Source organism: Pristis pectinata, chromosome 1 (assembly GCF_009764475.1).
Source record: "Pristis pectinata isolate sPriPec2 chromosome 1, sPriPec2.1.pri, whole genome shotgun sequence".
NCBI lineage: Eukaryota > Metazoa > Chordata > Chondrichthyes > Rhinopristiformes > Pristidae > Pristis > Pristis pectinata.
Genome location: NC_067405.1, coordinates 42,484,398 through 42,502,044, shown reverse-complemented (window position 1 = coordinate 42,502,044; position 17,647 = coordinate 42,484,398). Strand labels below are relative to the sequence as shown.

The 17,647-nt window shown below is 37.9% G+C and overlaps 1 protein-coding gene across 1 annotated transcript in view; it reads right to left on the bottom strand.

The window, feature by feature from the left end:
• LOC127574135 (kalirin-like) overlaps positions 1-17,647 on the bottom strand; it is a 500,886-nt gene that overhangs the window by 288,006 nt on the left and 195,233 nt on the right. The window contains exons 2-4 of the mRNA XM_052022913.1: positions 8,967-9,041; positions 7,752-7,866; positions 634-826 (exon numbers count right to left, since the gene is read on the bottom strand). Of these exons, the coding sequence (XP_051878873.1) occupies positions 634-826; positions 7,752-7,866; positions 8,967-9,041 (383 nt within the window). The remainder of the gene's footprint in view (positions 1-633; positions 827-7,751; positions 7,867-8,966; positions 9,042-17,647) is intronic.

Sequence of the window (17,647 nt, the reverse complement as noted above, 5' to 3'; positions counted from 1 at the left end):
TTAGAACAGTGAACATACATATTTTTAATTTGCATGTGTCTGCATGCTTGAATTAGAATCTCACGAAATGCTCTGGAAATATGGTCTGCATTTTTAAAATTTCTGGGCCTCATTTAAATCCCACCGACTTACTTTATTTCAGAAACAAGTAGGAACAAAGTTCTAATTCAGGCAAACCGAATAAAATTAATGTTGGGTTCCACAGTTTGTTTCATTAAATCATGTACAATTAATAGTGTCCCCTTAAATACATTCAGCTCTTTCTGTCTAAAATTCCCTTTCCCAGTATAGGTAGCATCTGATCTTACTTAGACTTTAACCAGGGATTTCTAACATTAACATATGTTTATTGGTAAATTTATGCTCCTAGCTCTGTATTGTCTTTCTGTTTCTCTTTATCCTGTACATTGTTTAAATGTTGGAAAGCTCCCATTCCTACTATTTCCAAGTGTCCTTCAGATTCTATTTTGAATCTGTCCTGCCTTAGTGGTTTAATTTTTCCCTCATTTTTATTGCACTCATCTTTTTACAATATTATGCTTACTGCAACAATAAACTGTCAAAAAAAACACAAATAATGAACAGCTTTGTCATACAATTGTTGAAGGATTTAATTTTGAACATAAGGCTTACCTCAAATATAAATTTTGAGCTTCCAAAGTTGGTCTTCTGCTTTTGCCAGAAGTTATCTGGCTTGATAATCAGTGCAACATGGATATCAGCAGGGAAAGACTCCTGGAGAGTTTTAAGTAAAGGTTTGATCAGATCCCACTTGGAACCCCGCATATCGATGATAACAGTGAATCCTCTCTTACTCACATCTTCACTGTTGGAATATGAAAAAGCTGTTATTGAAATGAATATATATTTAAGTATTCACTTGACTTCAAATACATGTATTATCCCAATCTAAACTTGCAACTGCAAATGACACGTTTTGACAGTGTAACCAAACAGAATTGTGCACACCTATAGGCTGCCTCACCGAAGTCTTCAACTAAGTTTCTGCAACAGATGAAGAATAAAGGTTGTGATGAGGGGTGGGATGGTGGTGGGGAGAGTGGGATGATGGGATGCAGGGATTGTGGGACAGGCAGCCTTTCAGCTTTACAGAGTGGAAATGAATGTAGTGGTGATAGGGGATAATATCATTGGGGATGAATCCACAAGTCACACTTATCATTCCAGAAGCATGAATTCATAAGGATATGTTGCTTTGTCAGTACCAGTGTTAAGGACATCTCATTGTCTCCTCAGAGTTTTACAGGAAGTTGGAATCGTAGAAGAAATGTTGGGGTCCAGTTGCAACACAGATGGGGTTAAGAAGGAGATTGTCCTGAAGGAATATGAGCAGCTAGTCCAATCTAGTCAGCAGAAATGTAAAGGTAATAATGTCTCAACTACCTTCTCAGCTGTGTGCAAATTGAGAGTGGTGAGTGGGAGGGGAGCATGGGAACTAGGGCCCCAATGAGTGTGAATGGACCATGTGAACTAGAGTCCCACTAAGTGGGAAGGGAGTGTGGGAAGCATTGTCTGGTTAGCCAGATGCTAAACCATTGGGATTTCTGAATTGTTGGATACAGATTATCAGAATTTTAATGTAACTACAATTTAACAATTATAAAAGCAGCCCGATAGGAGAATTATACACAGCTGAAACATCTTTTCCAGTAGTTAAAACATACATTTTAAAGAATTTGACTGGTAGGTCATTAGTTACTGATGTGATATTGAGTTTGTTACCTGTATTGGTTTGTTATGTGTGCTACAGCATCAGACTACAGATGAGTAAAAATGCAAGCAGCAATCTACAGTGAATTTCTAGATTCAAAGAAGGGTGGCAGGAATGATATTTACTTGAAATTATTATTATAATTAGAGAGAAGAACCACTCAAAGAATAAAGTTCAATAGTAATACAAACAGAAAATGCTGGAAATAGTAGTGGATACAGAAACAGTGATAATGTTTCAGGTCCATGATCTTTCTTTGGAACTGAAAATTTCAGATTTCCAGCAGTTCAAATGAAATCTCACTGGCTCTCCACTCTGCTTTGGAGCACAAAAGCAACTGCAAAACATATGTCAGGCTGCTGTTTATCGATTACAATTCAGCGTTCAACACCATCATCCCCTCAGTATTAATCACCAAGCTTCAAAACCTGGGCCTCTGTACCTCCCTCTGCAACTGGATCCTCAACTTCCTTATCGGGAGACCACAGTCAGTGCAGATCGGTGATAACATCTCCTCCTCGCTGACAATCAACACAGGCGCACCTCAAGGATGTGTGCTTAGGCCACTGCTCTACTCTCTCTACACTCATGACTGTGTGGCTAAACACAGCTCAAATGCCATCTTTAAATTTGCCAATGACACCACTATTGTTGGTAGAACCTAAGATGGAAACAAGAAGGTGTACAGGAGTAAGACAGATAGAGGGGTTTCAGAACAACAACCTCATACTCAGTGTCAGCAAGACCAAGGAATTGATTGTGGACTTTAGGAAGGGGAAATCGGGAGAACACCCAACAGTCCTCATTGAGGGGTCAGCGGTAGAAAGGGTGAGCAGCTTCAAGTTCCTGGGTGTCAACATCTCGGAGGATCTATCCTGGGCCCAACACATTGATGCAATCACAAAGAAGGCATGCCAGTGGCTCTACTTTGTCACTAAAGACTTCTACAAATTTCTATAGATGTACGGTGGAAAGCATTCCTACTGGTTACATCACAGCCTGATTTGGAGGCTCCAATGCACAGGATCACAAGAGGCTGCAGAGGCTTAGAGACAGCCAGCTCCATCATGGGCACAACCCTCCCTGTCATTGAGGACATCTTCACAGCGCAGTGCCTCAAGAAGGTGGCATTCATCACTATGGGCCCTCACCCTCTGGGAAATGCCCTCTTCTTGTTACTACCATCAGGGAGCAGGTACAGCAGCCTGAAGACCTACACTCAATGATTCAGAAACATCTTCTTCCCCTCCACCATCAGTTTTCTGAAAGGACCATGAACCCATGAACACTACCTCGTTATTCCTTTTTTTTGCACTACTTATTAATTTTTGTAATTTATAGTAATTTTATGTCTTTGCACTGCACTACGGATGCAAAACAACACATTTCACGTCATATGTCAGTGATAATAAATCTGATTCTGATTTAGCAACTTTATCTGTTCACATTTTCTTGGCATAATTCCTATGGATACTGTGGCATTGAAATGTAATTGATAAGCAACCTTGTTTATAAATAAGATTCAAAACAAAAATGGCAGGAAAATGATATATATTGGACAGAATGTATAATTGCCAATATTTTTATAAGCTCTATCAATAATACAATTTTTGAAAAAATAATTAAGGAATGATTTTCTTCTGTTGTTGATTTTGTGCTTGCAGTAATAAAGTTATGTTGCTTAAATCAAGGAGTTGCAAGTCTTTAACCAAAGTACCTATTTCTTCAATAAACTGCCTTATATAATTTTTGTGCACAGTGACTGCTTGTCAGTTATTGAAATAGGCTAATGTCTAGGATTACTGCAAGGAATAATATTGTAGAGAATTGCAAATCAAAGCTTTCTACTGACAGCTAATCTACTCAGGTATTAATATCAAGAAAGTCTCTCTTCCCCAATGTTAATTTGGCAGCATGAAATAAAAATGAGTACTTATGTACACTTTTTAAAAGTTTTGGTTCTGTTCAGAAATTCATGTGTGATTTTGTGAGGTTACATAAAACTGGACTTTAATTACATTTAACAATATAGTAAAACTCCAAGCTTCAGCCTTTCTGATATCAGCTTAATGGTCTATAATTTATGCATCAAACTTCAGAAGAAGCACATGACATCTTCTATACTTCAGAACAACATAAAAGATAGTTAATACCACTGTTCATTGTAAGTTCCATTATTCTCCTACGAGGCACCACAATGTTAACTTTATCTCATGACTTCACCAAACCAGTCACTAAGAACTTAAAGGCTGAGGAGAACAATTGTATTTAATGTGAGCTATTAAATAATAACTAGTGTTGGCTTGGTAAGGATCATGTTACTTCTGCCAAGCTGATGAATTCTCTCTCATCTTTGATCAATGATATTCTCCTTGACTGTGCTACTGCATTCTTTCACACTATGAATCACTACCTGGATGCACAATACATTACTGTGTTTTTAATTGAAGTGCATGTTCTCTGCACACATTAACATGAATTGGTCTTTTTTTAAATACTTTTATAGGATAGTGGTCTCACTGGCGTGGTCAGATTTACTGCCCGTCTCTAATTGTCCTTGAGAAAGTGCTGGTGAGCTGCCATCTTTATTCATTGCATTCTATGTCTTCAAGGTAGTTCCAGAATGCTATTAAATAGAGAGCTCCAGGATTTTGCCTCAGTGACGAAGAAGTTTTGGCAATATGCTTCCAAGTCATATTAATATACATTTTAGAGGGGAAGCTTCAGGTGATGATTCCCAAGCATCTGCCTTTTTCCTACTGGTAGAAATTGTGGGTTTAGACAGTGCTGTGACTTGATGAAATAGCTGAATGCATTTGTGCAAGGTATATACACAGCTGCCAGAGAACATTAGTGATTGAGGGACTGAGTGTTTAAAATGGAAGATGTGACAAAAACCCTGCAGATGGATGTTGATGATGGGGGATTCCATGGTAACTTTGCTGTAGAATATCAAGGCTGTGGGTGATATAGCTAGACTTTCTCTTACTGGAGGTGATCAGTATCTGGCACTTGTGTTGTATAAATATTTGTTAATTGTCAATTATTCTGCTGCATTCATTCTTCGGAGGAGTAGTACATAGAATAAACAATTAATAAAATCTTCCATATCTGGCATCATGGAGAGAAGGTCATTGATGACCCAGCTGGAGACAGTTGAGCCTAGGACATTGCTGTGAAGAAACCCAGTGGTGATGTCTTGAGATAAGATGATTGTCCTCCAACAACCACAACCATTTCCCTTTATCCTAACTATGATTCTGGCCCAGTGCTGCAATTTCCTTTTGATACCCATTGGCATTAAATTCACTACATTTCCTTAATTAATGCTTAGTCAAATGCTTCTTTGAAGATACTGGTAGTCACTCTCACATCACCTCTGGAAGTTTGGACCAGGCTGTAAAAATAAGTGAACTGGTAGAACTCAAACTCAGCATCATCATGCATGACTGCAGGGCTTTGATCTGATCCCCTGGTTGTTTATAGCCTTCCAAATTTTGTCGTCCAAGTTATTGGTAAGTAAATGCCTCTTGATTGCACTGTATGATGACAGCTTCAATCACCTGAAGTGAATTGAATTGGCTCTAGACTGTTTTCTATGATGGTAGGGATCTCAGCAGAAGGCTGAAATTAATCAACCACTATGTTTCTGACTGAAGTTGGTTGCAAATGCTTCGGCCTTGTCTTTGCAATCATATTCAGGTTCCACCATTATTAACAATGGGTCACAAACCCAAAACATCAATTATTTCTCTTCCTACAGGTGCTGCCTGACCTGCTGAGATTTTCCAGCATTTTCTGTTTTTATTTCATTTTTGATGATCACTTCCTATTTATTGACTCGTCTGTTTCAATGGAATATATTCATGTCTTAAGAATAGGCAATGGACAAAGTACTAGAGTGCTTAAGTAAGTACCTGTTCCATAAAGTTACCTCAATTGAGATATTATGACTTTCAGTGGAGATTATAGCACAGGTTAAAAATCAAATATCTTCCTTCGTAACAGCTTTATAATTAAAATTCAAAACTATACCTATTAGATATGATAAATTTGGGCTACTGGGGTAGAATGGTTAACTAATTTCCTTTCCACCTTTGAAAAGGACGGCTTTTCAAATACTTGGCTAGTGGCTAAGATTGGAAATTTGCTTCATGAGGTACAAGCAAGCATAAACCTTTGGCACCATGAGAATGAACATTCTACTTCATCGGCGGACACTGAAACTCCATCTTTATCTTCCTTCAGTGGGTGAGAGTTGTCAGAGGTGCTGATAGGAATATCTGTTGCAGTGATTTGGTTTTTTTCAATACAAAATTCTTTATTGTTAGATAAATTCTGTTCATACATCTCTGTTCTGCAGGATTCTATTTTGATATAAATATTTTAAGGATTGTTAGAAGGAAAAGATTAAATAGAAACAATATGAAAGAAAAATGACCTGCAATAGACAAACATTAATTATGCAACATCTTTTATCATACAAGTGTGAGTATTTGAGCACAGCTGCTATTCTATACAATAATTGTCCCATAAATATAGCATGACAGATATTTTAATTTCTTTGGTATGGACTGAGGGAGTAATATTGCTCATGCAGATCAATTGCATTTCTTCAAACAATATGACGAAAGTTTTAATGTCCACAATAGGATGAACGGGAGTTTGGCTTAACATCCGACTAAAATCAGAAAATAGTGATCAAAAAATAGAGGCAACATTAAATTGCCCTTGTTTAGTTGTAACAATAAAATAACTATCATCTATCCCTCTCATAACAACAATACAATTTATATTTTTATCATTTCATGGCTCCTAATTCCTCAGGAAGTGGTCTTTACCCTGATAAGGTCTAAATAAATTTGGAAATAAATACAAAAGTTAAACACTTTGGAAAATGGAAATTAACTGAGGGTGTCAGACAAAGACAGTGTTGGTGCATGGTGAGATAAAAACGCTACCCTGACTCATGGATAGCCCAAAGAGCTCTGCATGATTAAACTGAAGTGCACAGAAATGTGAAATAACAAAAAAGTTTGGAAACATTAACTCTGTTCCACTCTCCACAACATCTGCCTGACCTGCTGAGTAGTTCTTGCATTTCCTGTTATTATTTCAGATTTCCATCATCTACAGTATTTTGCTTTTGCACAGTGATGTAGATTCAATAGGCCACCTAGTCATTTTTGAGCATATGAAAAGGTCCATAGAGATGTCTCAAGAACAATCACATCATAAAATGGTCAAAATCAACAATACAACTTAAACATTTGTCACCAAACTCTCAGTGAGTTACATATCCTTTGGGCCAATAGCCACTAAAGGTATAAATTAGGATCGTTTAGCACATACAGTAGAAGATTACAGATGCGCTGATCAATGAGACACTTCTTACAGCAAACTGTGCTGTATGGCTCTTGCAACATGGTGTGAATTATAGTTGTGGCACTGTAAACATATTATGCTGAAAACAATGTAACAGGGACCCTGAGGGAAAAAAAGAAAATATTGGAAACAATCAGCAGATCTTACAGCATGTATGGAGAGAGAAACAAGGGTTAATGTTTCAGGTTGATGATCTTTCTTTAGAAGAGGGATTCAGCTGCCTATTTTCTCTCAAACAGATATGCAGGTTGCCCTTTGAGATAATGAAATGGGATCATTTCACAGCCTGATTAAAAAGTGAATGCATAGGCCACACCAACCCCTTGCACAATATTCAAAACAACATTGCACAGGAAAGACAACCATGTGCCCATTGACGTAATTTACATGTAAATAATTGGTTCAAAAATAGATCTGTGCATATGAACACTGCATAAATTGCCTAAAACCATTCACGTTATCTCACTAATTTCATTAAAACCAATAAGACAAGGCCTGAATTCCAAAATATGGATTGAATAATGATTTCCACGTAAAGCAGGTTGATGAAAATGGATGAAATTAGGTTCTTGAAAAATAAATTCTCCTAATAGATTTGTTGCTGAAATATGTCACAGATAATATTTTACTCTACCTTGGCACACTTGCTAAATAAGTAACAAGCTGTCGGAGGTCTTCTTGTTTTATTCTATCATGATTACTGCGAGCTGGGAAAGTTAGGATTGGACCACCTCTTTTATCACGTCCACCTGCAATAAGACAATATTTTCAACATGTAAGCACTAATGAATGGTACAATCTTGCTGATAAAGACAATCACTGTGTTTTAAGTTTAACTTTGTGGATTGGACCAGAAACAATGGAGTGTCCCAAAGGATCCTCTGCTTCAGGGACCAGAAGGATCACTCCAGAAAAGCCAGGTTGAACAGATGAACAGAAAAACAAAGGACCAGGTTGAGCAGATATTGTGCTTCTTTTCTAGCTGCTCCTAGCTGGCAGTTGGTAGATGAGTAGATCAGACCTGCAGATCCCATTTAGATTGTTTTACCACTCCTCCTGAGGCATTCTATTGCAACAGTTGTCATACAGTAGGTAGCTTGTAAAGAAAACTGTCATCTAACCATGCTCTAAGTTCAATGCAAATGAATCCTGCCAACATAGTTCCTCTTTGACAACAAATTCAATTCAGTTTGCTACTAATGTTTAACTCTCTTCTGCAGCTGCCAAATTTCCCTCTTTCAGCAACTCTCTTGCACAGTCCTCAGTCATCTTGGTCTACACTTGACACATCACTGACAAAATAATGACAATTAAAATAAGTGACACCTATTGTTTTTGAGTACCATGACCCAGCATGATGCCGAGGCACATTTTAAATCCTCTCTTTTGGTGGCGGGAAGTTCTAACTTTGGTGATTAATGTTTTGCAGTGTGAGTCTTAGGTGAATAAGGTGATTGCAATTTGAATCATGTTTAATAGAAAGCAGGAATACAAATGATTTCAGATATTTTTTCAAATGGAAAGCTGAGCATAGTTTGATGTTATAGTGGCAAGACTAACTGCCTCTTTTAATATGTCTGCTCTGGAAATGTCAGTGAACTGACAGTGCTGAGTAGCCACAAGGGCATTTGTTGGGAGATGACGCATATTGATTCTTTTGGGTTTTCTTTCCTTATAGTTAGAACCTTCTTTGTCAAATTATAGACAGGAATGTTGTTTATGAGTTTGAGTTAAAAAGAGCATCAGGGAGATGGATTAAACTGGATCTTCCTAGACTTAGCTAGTCAGTAAAAAAACAACTCAATCATTCATAATTCAGGATGCTGTTAATTAATATAACTATACCCACCTGATACAAAGGCAACTTTTTCCTTCATTATTGGCATTACATCAGATAGTTTTAATCCATCATTTCTGAAAGGTCCTGTAAAACAAACATTTGCAATTATCCATCTTGTTCATCTTCAGAGTTATCACAAAAGACAATTACCACTATAAGTGAGCGCTATTGATAGAAATAATGAAGCATCCTGTGTATTCCATGGACTTCTTGCTTAATAGACTACCTTGAGTGCAAAGTAATCCATACTTGAATGGTCCTCCACAGAACCCAGGAGACTGATAGGTTATCCAACCGGATATGAACCCACAATAATATTAGGCAGGTGATCCTGAAGAAATACTTTGCTACACACTGCAGCATATATTTTTTCTGGACTGATCAGAGCCCATTCTCTTGGTTGCAATGAAAAGGCAACTATGGTTCTTAACCTATCTCCAAAAAGAAATTGAATAACAAAACTAAGGCAGCTTGTAAATGACTTCACAAGTATCTCCTTCAGCAGAATATGTCATTTCCAGATGGTTGACATGTAGGCCTCCTGTGCTTTGCAGAAAAGCTCTTATCCGAGGATTGTTTTATGTCAGTGGAAATCTATTACATACAGAGTGCCATAGCAACAGAAGAGCTTCTTACTTCCTTCCCCCCTTTAAACTAAATAGACACAAAAGAAGAAAATGAACACCCTTCTGAGATTTCAGTTCCTAAAATTTAAATATAATCATAAAATTAAAGACACTTTTATATAATTTCTCCACAAAAGTCTCCAAGTGTTTCATGTATAATTAATTACTTTGAATGCAATGGTTGTGTTAAAAATGAAGAATCATTCTATATAGAGCATGAACCCACAATGAGACTAATGAATATTTTGAGCTGTTTGAAGAACATGTGATGAGGCTGGAATATTGTCTCGGACACCAGGAAAATATTGTACCATTTGACTATAAATGTTCATTTTCTATTTCAGAAACAAACTGATTTAAACACATACCTAAAACAAAAAAAAACACTCACTGAACTGCAGTAAACACTACATCTTAGAGAAATAGATTCATATAGCATTGAAATAGGCTCTTTGGCCCACCGTACTTGTGCTGGTCATCATGTTCCTATCTACATTAATCCCATTTCACAGCACTCAGCTCATAGCTTCCCAGACCAGGATATTGAAAGTGTTCATCGAAGTACTACTTAAATGTTGTGTGAGTACTTGCCTTCACCACCCGCACAGGCAGTGCATTTCAGATTTCAGCCATCACCAGGTGAAAAATTCTTCCTCAAATCCCCTCTAACTCTCCTTTCCCTTACCCAAAACCTATGCCCTCTGGTCACAGACACCTCTGCTAAGTTTCTCACGATCTACCCCATCTATGCCCCTGATAATTTTGCATACCTCAATCAAGTCACCCCTCAGCTTTCCCTGCTCCAAAGAAAATAGATTTATAGCTGAAATGCTCCATCCCTTGGCAACATCCTCTGCAGTTCCTCCAGTGCAGTCACGTCCATTCTATAATGTGGTGACCAGAAACTGCACACAATACTTCAAAAGGAGTCTAACTAATGAATTATATAGTTGTACCATAATCTCCCTGCTTACATTCTGAAGGAAAGGTATATAATTTGTTAATATTTCATTTTAATTTTTAAAACCAGGAGTTTTCAGTTAATCCATATCGGGCAAAATAATATTCTTGCTTTTTGGTCCATAAAACTTCTTGACACATACTTCGCTCTTAAAAAATGCTGCAGTTTATTTATTTCTTTCAGAGCTGAATATGCCATCAATTTTCATTTTCCATCTCTGAATTTGACCTAATATGTAACCTACTCTGTGAAATCTTCTTTATATCAACAAAAGAAATCATTTCATACAATCTGGCAAATATATAAGGGATGGGGATACAAGTCAACATTTGTAGAGGGTGAAGTTATTTATACTTATTCAGCACATATTAATTTGGCCTACAAACACAAAAGTGCTTAAAATTTGAACCATATTTTATCAGTTATACCAATTCAATATACACGAAAAGTAGTAAAGTGTATTATTCAAAGCAAATGCAAAAAAATTCTTATTAATTCACTGAATTTAAATAAGGAACAAGATGATGGCTTAATTGGCTTAAAAATTTGCAACATAATTGTTGGAGCATGTAGTAAATATTGGCAAATGTTACTTCAATGAGTATTGAGTTAAAACATTCACCCAACCTCCCAGAATATACTGTGCTTTCATAACATCATAGTTATTTTAAAGGTTTGTACAAATAAACTTATGTGCTTTATAAAACTTTCCAATTTGTTGTCAATACATATCTTAAGATATCTTTATTAGTCCCATGTACATCGAAACACACAGTGTAATACATCTTTAGCGTAGTGTGTTCTGGGGGCAGCCCGCAAGTGTCGCCATGCTTCTGGCACCAACATAGCATGCCCACAACTTCCTAACCCGTACGCCTTTGGAATGTGGCAGGAAACCGGAGCACCCGGAGGAAACCTACGCAGACACGGGGAGAACGTACAAACTCCTTACAGACAGTAGCCGGAATTGAACCTGGGTCACTGGCGCTGTAATAACATTATGCTAACCGCTACACTACCGTATTTCTCTTATTACTAATATAAACAATTACCATTCCAGTTGCTGACTTTCTCACCACACTACCATGACCAAGACAGTGACCATAACTCCTTGACCTATACCATAGCCTTGGAGAGGGATAGGAGCAGACGATATAGGAACGTATTTAATTGGGGGAGGGGGAATTATGATGCTATTAGACAGCAACTTGGGAGTGTAAATTGGGAACAGATGTTCTTGGGGAGGTGCACAATGGAAATGTGGAGATTGTTTAGGGAGTACTTGCATGGGGTTCTGGATAGATTTAGCCCATTGAGGCAGGGTAAGGATGGTACAGTGAAGGAACCGTGGTTGACAAGAGATGTAGAACATCTTGTCAAGAGGAAGAAAGAAGCTTACCTAAGGTTTATAAAGCATGGACCAGACAGGGCCCTGGAGAGCTACAAGGTAGCCAGGAGGGAGCTTAAGAATGGATTTAGGAGAGCTAGAAGGGGGCATGAGAAGGCCTTGGCGAGTGGGATTAAGGAAAACCCCAAGGCGTTCTACACGTATGTGAAAAATAGGATGACTGGAGTGAGGGTAGGACCAATCAGGGATAAAAGATGAAACATGAGCCTGGAGTCAGAAGAGATAGGGGAGGTCCTTATTGAATACTTTGCTTCAGTATTCACCAGCGAGAGAGATCTTGACATTTGCGAGGATGGCATACAACAGGCTGATACGCTAGGGCATATCGACATGAGGAAAGAGGATGTGCTGGAACTTTTGAAAAACATTAGGGTAGATAAGTCACTGGGGCCGGATGTAATATATCCAAGGTTATTACGGGAAGCTAGAGAAGAGATTTCTGTGCCTTTGGCAATGATCTTTGCAGCCTCACTCACCATAGGAGTACTGCCAGATGATTGGAGGGTGGCAAATGTTGTTCCTCTGTTCATGAGAGGGAGTAGTGACAACCCTGGGAATTACAGACCAGTGAGTCATACCTCAGTGGTGGGCAAATTACTGGAGAACATTCTTAGAGACAGGATTTATGGGTATTTGGAGAAGCATAGGCTGATTAGGGACAATCAACATGGCTTTGGGAGGAGAAGGTCGTGCCTGGTTGAATTCTTTGAAGATATGACAAGGCACATTGATAAAGGTTGAGCAGTGGATATGGGGTACATGGATTTCAGTAAGGTGTTTGATAAGGTTCCTCATGGAAGGCTCATTCAAAAAGTCAGGAGGCATAGGATCCAGGGAAACTTGGCTGTGTGGATTCAGAATTGGCTTGCCCATAGAAAACAGGGGGTGGTTGTAGATGAAGTGTATTCTGCCTGGAGGTCGGTGACCAGTGGTGTTCCACAGGGATCTATTCTGGGACCCCTGCTCTTTGTGATTTTTATAAATGACTTGGATGAGGATGTGGAAAGGTGGGTTAGTAAGTTTACAGATGACACAAAGGTTGATGGTGTTGTGGATAGTGTAGAAGGTTGCTTTAAATTACAACAGGACATTGATAGGATGCACAGCTGGGCTGAGAAGTGGCAGATGGAGTTCAACCTGGAAAAGTGTGAAGTAATTCACTTTGGAAGATCAAATTTGAGGGCAGAATACAAGGTTAATGGCAGGTCTCTTTGCAGTGTGGAGGAACAGAGGGATCTTGGGGTCCACATCCATAGATCCCTCAAGGTTGCAGCGTAGGTTGATAGGGTTGTTAAGAAGGTGTATAGTGCGTCGGCCTTCATTATTCGGGGTATTGAGTTCAAGAGCCACGAGGTAACGTTGCAATTCTATAAAACTCTGGTTAGACCACACTTGAAGTATTGCGTTCAGTTCTGGTTGCCTCATTATAGGAAGGATATGGAAGCTTTAGAGAGGGTGCAGAGGAGATTTACCAGGATGTTGCCTGGATTGGAGAACATGTCTTATGAGGATAGACAGAGCAAGCTAGGGCTTTTCTCTTTGAAGCAAAGGAGGATAAGAGGTGACTTGACAGAGATGTACAAGATGATAAGAGGCATAGATCAAGTGGACAGTCAGAGACTGTTTCTCAGGGCGAAAATGGCTCACACGAATTGGCATAATTTTAAAGTGATCGGAGGAAGGTATAGAGGGGATGTCAGAGGCAAGTTTTTTTTTACACAGAGAGTGGTGGGTGCATGGAACACACTGCCGGCAGAGGTGGTGGAGGCAGATCATTAGGGACATTTAAGAGACTCTTCAATAGCCATATGAATGATAGAAAAATGGAGGGCTATGTGGGAGGGAAGGGTTAGATAGATCTTAGTACAGGATAACATGTCAGCACAAGATCGTGGGCTGAAGGGCCTGTACTGTGCTGTAATATTCTATGTTCTATGCCAAATGAGAGGAAAGGGAGAGTTTGAATGTTCTGCATCATGATTATAATGAGGACAGTTAAGAAATATACAGGTAGTCAAGCAATGGAAACCATTCTTGTAGATAATTGTGAATGCCAGCTTAAGATCTTTGCAACTGTTCCCATAAGCAATCCATAAATACAGTATAATATCAGAGTCACTAAAGGTTTTCATATTAAGTCACAAACTGCATTTTTATTTCTGAAGATTTTCATTTCAATCATATCGTGCTGCTTTAAATAGCAATGAAGAATTTATCCTAAATAAGGTTGCTGGATGAGCTCTTGAAGATTTATTAAATTGATGTCTCACCACATAAAATTTGAGCACAAGCCACCTGCCAGCACCTTAAAACTGTTTCTGAATTTACCTGATCCACACATGCCAAGTACCTAATTATTTTGCTTGGGACCCTCATTCTAGGACTCACAAAATATATCCAATTAATTACTACATTTCAAAGAAACAGTTAAACTTTAACCATTTAAACTTAAAAAAAAGAGCTATGATGGCAGATAAAATCAAACTGACAGCTTAATTAATGGCACATCTAAAATGTTTAATAATGTTTGACTGCTTCACTTGGGGGCAGGGGTTGGGGGGGCTCTGGCTCTGCCATGTACCAAAATGCTTCTTATTAATGTCACAAACAACTTTAATTTTTCTCTCCTTGTCTTTGTCTACTGCCTACCATAACACTGACCTTCATTCACATCATTGCTGCCTCCAGTCCCAACTATTCCAACTTGTTCCTGCCCAACAACATTCACCACATCCATCATAAACTTAAGTTCTTCCAAATCTTGGCTGCATGACTAGGAAGTGTTGTTCACACATCATTCCTTTGCTAGCACTGGCTCTTGACCCACTCTGGTTCCTGGTGACTGCTGTGCATTCAGCTATCAAAGCTTCCTAAAATCTCCACCTTTTTCTCTGGCTTTCTGCTTAAGACACTCTTTTGTTCAGTCTTTTTTTACTCTTTTGTTCAGTCTTTTTTTACTCTTTTGTTCAGTCCTCTTTGTCCAAACTTGTCGCCATCTTCCCATAATGTGGAAAGGTCTCAATCTTTGTTTAAGAATGAACCTGCAAAATATTTTAATGCATATCTTTCTATGATAAATATACCTTAACAAAATCAAGTTTCGTTGCTGTCTGAATTTCCAGATGTATCTAAATTAATAATGTATTTTGTATCTTTTCAAACAACATCTGAAAAATAAGTGTTCGTTGTTACTCACAGAATAAGCAGGATTTATCAACTTTGTTTCCCTGAAACTGTTCTACTTAAGGAGCGACCACTCCAACTGAATTCTTTGCCCTCACAAAGGTATGTTGCAGCCTTAAATACAGAGAAACCTGACAATGCTATTTTGTAAACTTTGAGTTCAATGGTCTTGATCTTTAAGCAACTTTCATATCAAGCATTAAGGAGACCTATAATGCTGTTTTGATACCCTTACAAGGTAGTAAAACAATGTTTAGTTTCCTGTCTCCAGTAGGATACAATGGAATCAGGCATATTAATCCTTTGCTATGTTCGGCTTTTCTGGAACTTAATAATAACTCTGCATAATGGCTGGTTCAATCTCATTCCACTTACCTGCATGTCCCTTAATTTTACCCTCACTGAATAAAAATCTATTAACTATGATTTTAAAAAAATCCATCAACCTAGCCTTAACAGTTACTTCAGAGATGGAGTTCAGAATGGAAGATAAAATTCCCTGAACAACTTTTAGTTTGTGTGAAGAAAAGCTTCCTGTCATCACCTTGCCTCTAACCTCATTATGTTGAGTGAAATGAAGTGACAAATCATTCAGATATTTTAACCTGACAGATGTGCATATCTGTTACTTTGATGTGGGGAACTTCACCAGATTCACTCATTTCTCTTTAAACTACATCATTTTCAACAGTCACAGATGTTGAAGGAGACACCTCAAAGGAACCACCATGTACTCCATTGTTCACAAGGAATAGCAGTGGCAATACCACTGGGTTAAAGAGAGGCTCAAAGGAATCCCTGTGCAGAGGTGCCCCTAGCAAAAGTTCAAGCAGAAGTGGCAGGCACAGCTCTGGAGATGGCTTGACAGAAAACCAGGTCTGTTCTTATTTTCCTAGAGATGGACACAGATACAAAATGCAGAGACCTAGCAAGAATTAAACTCCTGTTAGCCTCTTCATGTTTTCATTAATTATGGGAAAAAAAAGCTTCCATACAATGACACCTTAAGGCTGAATTCATGCTGAGACCAAACTCTTGCTCTTTCACACACTCCAATGGCTTCTCACTAGCTCAAAATTAATATCTTGCCACTAGCTCAAATTTGTGTTAAATTAATTTACACAATAGTCCGACTGCCACAAGAAAAACTGTCAGAAAGCAGCTAATTACTCTAGCTATTTAACTGCTAATCACACTGCTTATTTAACCAACTAATTACCTATGAATAGCTCAAAGCAGCTCATAGTTAGGGTAGAATGAAATGACTTTAAATAGATCATATGGCACTTCCTTACACCCAATTATAAAAGCCCATTGAATATAAAATCACAGTATGTCTTTGTATAACTTACTAAATTGGGTTGACGATTTTAGAATCTGGTTAAATTTTATGAAATAAATCAACCATCACTTTTTGAAGTTTCCATTTTCAATTCTGACTGCTGTCATGGAAGGAACTTGGTATGATTTATATTAAAATGTTATTATTCAATGAAGTTTAACTTCCATAATGGTCAATTCTGAACAGTATGGCTGTGATTTAAAATCCAGATGATGTTTCTATCCAGGTTGTGTGAAGTAATGGAATGTGCTTAACTTAATAATCATCTGCAGCTATTATTGATGGGATGACTGCGTCCATTTAAACTTGGCTTTGGTTGCTAGGTTATCAAGGAATCTTCACACAAAGAGGTTAGCAGCCAGATTAATTGGTTACATATTTTATTGACAGAGGAAGTCTAAAAGCAAACTTACAACTTCCTCTCAAGCTAGAATAATGAAGAGAAAAACATTTCCCTGGTAGGGTTTGGAAGACTGGAAAAGGAAACTAGAATTGAATATATTCTCCCATTCAAGGCAGAACATTTAGGTTGTGTGAGGAAAAGAATAACCAAGGAAAGTAAACTGAGCTGGTTTATGGAGTTAGTATACTTGGGGACCCATTAGAGAATGCAGATTGAACAATAAAGGTAAACTGATTGTAATAAATATGAAGTTTATTAATGAGAGAAATTGATCATGGTGAATTTGAGGGAATATGTAGGATATATCAAAAATCTTAAGTGTCTTCCATATTATTAATAGAGATTATGATTGAAGGCTGGTTTAAATGTTCTAGATATTTTCAAAATAAAATTCACTAATTTCTTTGAAATATTCAGTCATGAGGAAGAAAAACACCTTTTGAAAGACAATTATTCTATTGACTCTGATAGAATCCTAAAGATACACTTAAAGGAACTGCAGAACTCTCTAGGTACCTGTTGACCATCACATAAATTCACACAATCGTTTTTATACCTAATGAGATATTTCTCTACCTTTGTCGCTCAGATTCTCTGAAGTGGATTCCATGTCAATACACTCCCTGCTGTAAATGTAAGTTCATGGGATTGCATTTGCAATATCATTCTCCAGTTCTATTAAGGGACCATACCTGCTCACTGAAAAAAATGTATAATAGAAGGTACAAGTGTATTAACAGGGAATTGGAACAGATGCTCCATGTGTT